The sequence below is a fragment of the Bubalus kerabau genome, chromosome 12, assembly GCF_029407905.1.
Source record: "Bubalus kerabau isolate K-KA32 ecotype Philippines breed swamp buffalo chromosome 12, PCC_UOA_SB_1v2, whole genome shotgun sequence".
Lineage (NCBI taxonomy): Eukaryota > Metazoa > Chordata > Mammalia > Artiodactyla > Bovidae > Bubalus > Bubalus kerabau.
The window spans coordinates 69,559,455-69,565,454 of NC_073635.1; the positions used below are offsets into that span (position 1 = coordinate 69,559,455).

Below are 6,000 nucleotides of genomic sequence, written 5' to 3' on the forward strand. Positions count from 1 at the left end.
TGAATACAGAACAGTTTGATTCATAATAAGGTGTTGAAGTAAGAAAGAGATTGATTTAGAAGAAACTTTGTGCTTATTCTGTGCCTCTTTTCAACTTATTTTCATGGTAAGAGATGTGTTACTTGAATCATGGTAGCAGTAGTATTTTTTATCTCTGATACATGGTCTCATATGATAGCAAGCCCCTTCCTCCAGCTTCAGGGTGTCAATGAGGGGAAAAACTGCCCATACTTTATCAACACCTTATATAGTTTGATAAATCTTAGAACCTCTTAGGAATGAATGTACTGTTTAGGGGGATATATAAAAGAGTTGAATAAAGTACTTTATTGTAAGTAGATAAGACTTTTTTCTCTAAAAATATGTATTTATTATTATTATTATTTTTTTTTTTTTTGCAGAGTATTTTGCTACTTTGGGAACAGTTTGAAGAAACCAGTTCTCACAGCCACCATTCGCACCACAGCTTAGCAGGGATCCTTCTTATCGTTTTAAGAATTTGCCTAGCGTTGTCCTTAGGCTGTGGACTCTACCAAATCATCACAGTGGAGAGAAGTACACTCAAAAGGGAGTTCTACATCACCTTTGCCAAAGTATGGGTTTGCTTAGAAAATGACTTCTTTGCATTGTCAACTTCATTCTGCATTACTGGGAAGTTAGTATGCAACCCTACGCTAATACTTCATAAACTTTTATTATGTGCCAGGCACCACTCTTAAGCCCATTATGTGCTTCAGCTCATTTAATCTTCACAATTTATGAGCTGCAGATGATACTATCCCCATGTTACAGAGCCCATGGAACAGTAGTTTCCATGTAATCTTTGGCAGGACAGTTTTGCTTGAATTGTAATTTCTCGATCAATAGGGATTTTACATTCTTTTCTGTAGTATCAGAACTTTTTAATAAAAAAATAGATTACTGTTTGCATTTCTCAAAAAAGCAGTTTTTAATTGACTATGAACTGTTTACTCCCAGAATTATGCAATGTTTTATAACGAACCATGAAGAGCCATCCTTCAGCGTAAGCAGAGGGAGCCAGGAGACTGAGTACATGCTACACTTCAGCCATTTCATGGCATCCATATGAGAACGTGTTGACTTCATCCCCCCTTTTCATGTCCTTCCTATGCCAGTGAGAGCCAAAGGCAGATGAATTTTTTTTTTTTTTCTGTACCCATTTAATAAAGGAAAAGATCAGGAGAGAGGTTGGGGCAGTCACGTTACAGAAGCCTCCCTCCCTGGAAGGTAATACTTTTGGTATACAGATGGAGAGAATCCATAACCCATCCTCTTGGCAACTCTAAACCGCATTCTGACAAGCTGTTTGGTCACCCACCCTAGTCCACAGTCTCAGAAGAGTGAGGCTGCTATGGACAGAGGGCCAGGATTCCTTCATTATTCCTGATGTGGAGCTTTGTCAAGCTGCTGCCACAGGCCTCTTGTGTATCAAACAGGCAAGGATATGCCTTTCACTTTGGAATTCTTCACAGATACAGTAGTGCCTGTTGTCTGAAATGTTAGTTTATACTTTAGTTGTATGAAAACTAAATTTTTTCTTTTCAATGTTATGAACAGTACCAAAATTTTTCTTACAGTGAAATTTTTATATGTTTTCATATAACTATTTGAATAGGTTCAGACATCCAGAAGCATTTAAAGAGTAGCAAACACATTCTCACCTCTCTCCCATCTATGCAGTTATCACCTCCTTACATAATCACAACTATTAATTCCTAATTTATTTTTCAGAGAATTAAAAATATATATTATTAAATATTTTATATTGCCTTTTGCATTTATACAGATAGTAACTTACTAAACACATATTTATATATCTTGTTTATTTTTCTTACAACATCAAGGTACTAACCCTGTCAAGAGCTAGTAGTATTAACTTATTATTTTATTTCAAGTTTAATTTTGGAAAAGGATATTTTGCCATGTTCTAGGAAAAATAGAAAATATATATTTGAAAATATAAGTATTAAAAGTTTCCCATTCCTACTTTCCTAATTCCAGTGTCTTTTGTACTAAATCTCAAACAAGTAGCCACTGTTAATCAGTTTTTTGTGTTATTCTTACAGAATTTCTTTGTGTATCTATATGAAACTATGAATGAGTATTCTTATGTCTTTTACAGAAATATTGCACATTTGTACCTCGCTTTTCTCAATTATCGATTTGTTACTTGTTTAAACATGTTCATAGTATATCAAAATGTGTATATGTGAAAGATGGAAGATTTTAAATACTCCTAAAAAAACCACCCATTTGATTAGAAACAAAGTATCATTGTCACAACAATAGCAAACTTATTTCTGTCTTTTGTTGCAGTTTCTACTGTACAGGCCAATTGAGATCAATCAAGACCTCCTAAATAGGCTAGTAATGTTTTCTGTCTGGTACATAATGAAGACAGAGCTTTCACAGCTGCGCTTATTCAACGTATTTTTCATTTGTTTCAGGGCTGCATCTTGTGGTTTTTATGCCATCCAGGTCTTGCGTGCATTTCTGTCATTTTTGATGACTACCAGAGAGATAAGGTAAATAATATACGTGATCAAATAGTTTTGTTTGTAGTCTTTATTGGGAAATTAAGTAGGAAAAACCTATTTATCCACTCAGTAGTTTCTTTGGATTCTGTGAAATAAAACTTGGAAACAAAATGATTAAACCAGTGAGTATTTCAATTTAGTTTATAAGCAAAATGATGGAAAAATAGCTTTTGTTATTCCTATTTTATCTCATAGTACTATCTTATAAATTAACTTGTAGAACACAGCTTTGTTAAGAAAAAATGATTAAAAATGTTCACTACATAATGTTAAATATCAAGATTGCTTTTAAAAAAAAATCAGTCTAGTTGCTTTAACACTCTGCAGACTGGAGTGCCATGCTCGAGTATGTCACATTTTGGTTGTGTTAATACCTACCATCTTAGGTGAATGACTCCATCATTTCAAAGTGGAGTCTGCCAGGAGCTCTTTACAAGCAATGCCATATGTGCTTGAACACAGAAGGGTTTCTTGAACCTGAGGTATTTACAGAGGGTAAATAGATAGGAAGGTAGTCTACAAAGACAGAGAAGCTACCTGAGAATTTCTGAAAGGGCTTTTAGAGTACTCGTCAAGACTCAGGTAGGGGCATTCTTTATTCCTATTACTAGATTAGCCAGGAGCCTGATTTTCCTTATTACTTTCTTATTACTTATTACTTTTTTCAGTGCATGCACCCTGAGGAGAGAATGGTTTCGTAAATTATTCTTTTGTGTCTTATTGTGGCATCTATAAACTGCTAAAAGAATTTTACTTTTGAACAATTACAGTCCTGAACATTAGTTGTATTTTTCTCTTGAAAATTTCTTTTTAAAAATTTACCCTCAGTAAAGATGGGGAAGATATAATTTTTTATTTATATATATTAAAGTATATGTAAGTTTATGTATGATGTTTATGTATGTATAAAGCATATATAGGTTCATGATAAATTGAATACAATTTCTCTGTTTTTGCATGCAGTAAAGCATTCCCTTTCTTTTCTTTTCAGGTCATTACAATAGGTGTTATCCTTTGCCAGTCTGTTGCCATGGTCATTCTCTACAGACTCTTTCTATCCCACAGTCTGTACTGGGAAGTTTCTTCACTTTCCTCAGTAACACTACCACTGACCATATCATCTGGACACAAAACTCGGCCTCACTTCTGATACTTGCTTTTCTCTAAGGAAAAGTGAATTGATTCACCAGAGTGCAATAAGGATCCAAATACAGTGACTTTTTTTTCATACTTGTGGTATGAAAAATTGAACAGAGAAGGCAGAGCATGTTATATATATATAACTGCATTTAAGCAGTACCAAACTGAAAACTGAAAAAAAGGTAACAAATGTTTTGAAATATACTTAATAAACTTTCAAGAAAGAGCGTTGTTATAAGGTGATTTATGCAATTTCCATATGGAAATAAAGCTGAAAAGAATTGTATAATATTTTTATAAGAGACTCACCACTTACAATGCCTCATCCTACATCAGTAGTTAACTCAGGTTTGATGGTCCAAAAGAAGTGATCAGTTAAATGATTACTTACTTATATGTATCTAAACTAAGTCCAGTTATGAAATCAGTGTAATACACTGGTTAAAAACTGCTTCTTTTTATGCTTTAAGGAAAATGCATTTCATATTGGAGTTTAAAGATATTGAAAATTAAGTTACTTCAGAAAATTAATATAAAATATATTTGTAGTTAAGTGAATAAGCTTTTGTTTATTTGTGGATCGGGTTATTCTCCATTTTCTTCTATTACTTTTCGCTCTCTAGTTAGGATTTAGCTTGATTAGCAAAGGGTTTTTGGCAGATAATTTATGAAAACTTAGATACATTGCAGCAGTTATACAAAGGATTTTAAAATCTGAGCACTTAGGTGAAGGGACAAGCAGGTTAACATGTTTAAAAAGAAAGAAGGAAAAAGTACTCTATGATATGGTTACTAAAATTTTAATCCTGATATAATTCATTTCTCTTACATTGAATCCCCAATCATAATTAAGCTGTATACACAGATTAAATTAACAGAAGCATTTCACATAAATGTTGGTTTCAGTCATCAACTACCCATGAATTCCTGCCCAAGGATACTTAATCAGGATTAAATTTTCTATGAATAATTGGAAAACAAAATACTCACTGGATTTGTTATAATCCGTGTTGGCACTGGATTCTAAGTGGTTGCCATCTTGAATCCTTTGTAATAAAGCCATATTTTTTGCAAATGATGCCCTGGTATTGAGTATTCGAATACTCTATCAAGTGCCTGTTAAAAAAATTGCTAAATGGTTGTTGGTACTTGCAGTATAAAAAGACTATTCCCATTAAGAGTAACTGATCACAAATTATTCTGTCTTGCAAGTCCTTCAGGCCTTTTCATTTTTACCTCTGGCTTATTTTAAAGATTTTTTTTTTTTAATCTACTTTCAAAGGTGTTATGTTTTTAAGCAAGAAATAGTGCACTGATCTGGTAATTAACCTTTTTTAATTAAATAGTTAAAGTAACATAGCAGAACTTAAAAAATATCTATTTTTGTCTTTGTTTTTCCTTTGCATTTAGTCTCATTGAAAGTGAATAGTATTCTGCTTCATTTTAAAGGCAAAATACATGTGTTCGTGACTAGCAAAATGGCAGAATGACAAAGTTCAACCTACTCATTAAATCATCAACAGCTCTTTGTAAATTATTTAATAAATGAGAGCTACAGGTTGAGACTAGAAAGTCGACAGTATGTTTTAGATTTATGTGATCTTCTGAGTGGTCATGACCTTTTCTTTTACCACATCTCACATCTAATAACCCCAGTTATTGTCTGTTGTATTCAACTGAAGGGCAGTTAATTGAGCTGAAAAAAAAGACTGAAGCCTTTTCAAAAGTTTTGTTAACTTGCAACAATGGGAAGAGAATAATCTTTGTGTTACCTACACAAAGAACATGGAAACTGTAATCAACATGTATGAAATATATTACTGTGCTTGCATTTATGAGGCTTGAGCAATTTATTTTTTACTTTTATTTTTTAATTTATGGTTGAATTTACTGATAATTTATTTTGTTATTCAAGAGCCATTGTTAAATGAAGGAAGACAGTTTGTTAATAAATGTATAAAACAGCTGTGAATAATTAGTAATCCAAGTTCAGAATTCATAGTTTGTAAGTCATGACATGGTATCCTCTGTTTTTTCTCTTCCCGAATGTTTACATGGAGATTTGTTACCACAGATTACAGAAAGATAAGTGTATACTGCAAACTCTAATTAAAGATCAGAACTTTGCTACTTTTCTTTATTTGTCAGATAATGCTTTTTTTTTTAATCTATGTTTACATTTTTTCTTGGAGAAGTTGAATGGTCTTTCCACAGCTTTTTTTTTCCAGAAGCATTTTCTTTCTTCATGTACTAAGGTATGTGTGCTCAGATGCTCAGTTGTACCTGACTCTTTGTGACCCCA

At 32.8% G+C, this 6,000-nt stretch overlaps 1 protein-coding gene across 2 annotated transcripts in view; it reads left to right on the plus strand.

Annotated features, from left to right (window-relative positions):
* Positions 1-5,790, plus strand: part of GPR180 (G protein-coupled receptor 180) — a 28,017-nt gene extending 22,227 nt beyond the window's left edge. Inside the window, exons 7-10 of one of the 2 annotated variants that reach the window (XM_055542781.1) lie at positions 402-593; positions 2,338-2,384; positions 2,469-2,546; positions 3,550-3,707. In XM_055542781.1, coding sequence (XP_055398756.1) covers positions 402-593; positions 2,338-2,384; positions 2,469-2,546; positions 3,550-3,562 — 330 coding nt within the window. In that variant the 3' untranslated portion in view covers positions 3,563-3,707. Of the gene's footprint in view, positions 1-401; positions 594-2,337; positions 2,385-2,468; positions 2,547-3,549 lie in introns of both variants that reach the window. The other variant, XM_055542780.1, reaches the window with a different exon arrangement.
* The last annotated feature ends 210 nt before the right edge of the window (positions 5,791-6,000 follow it).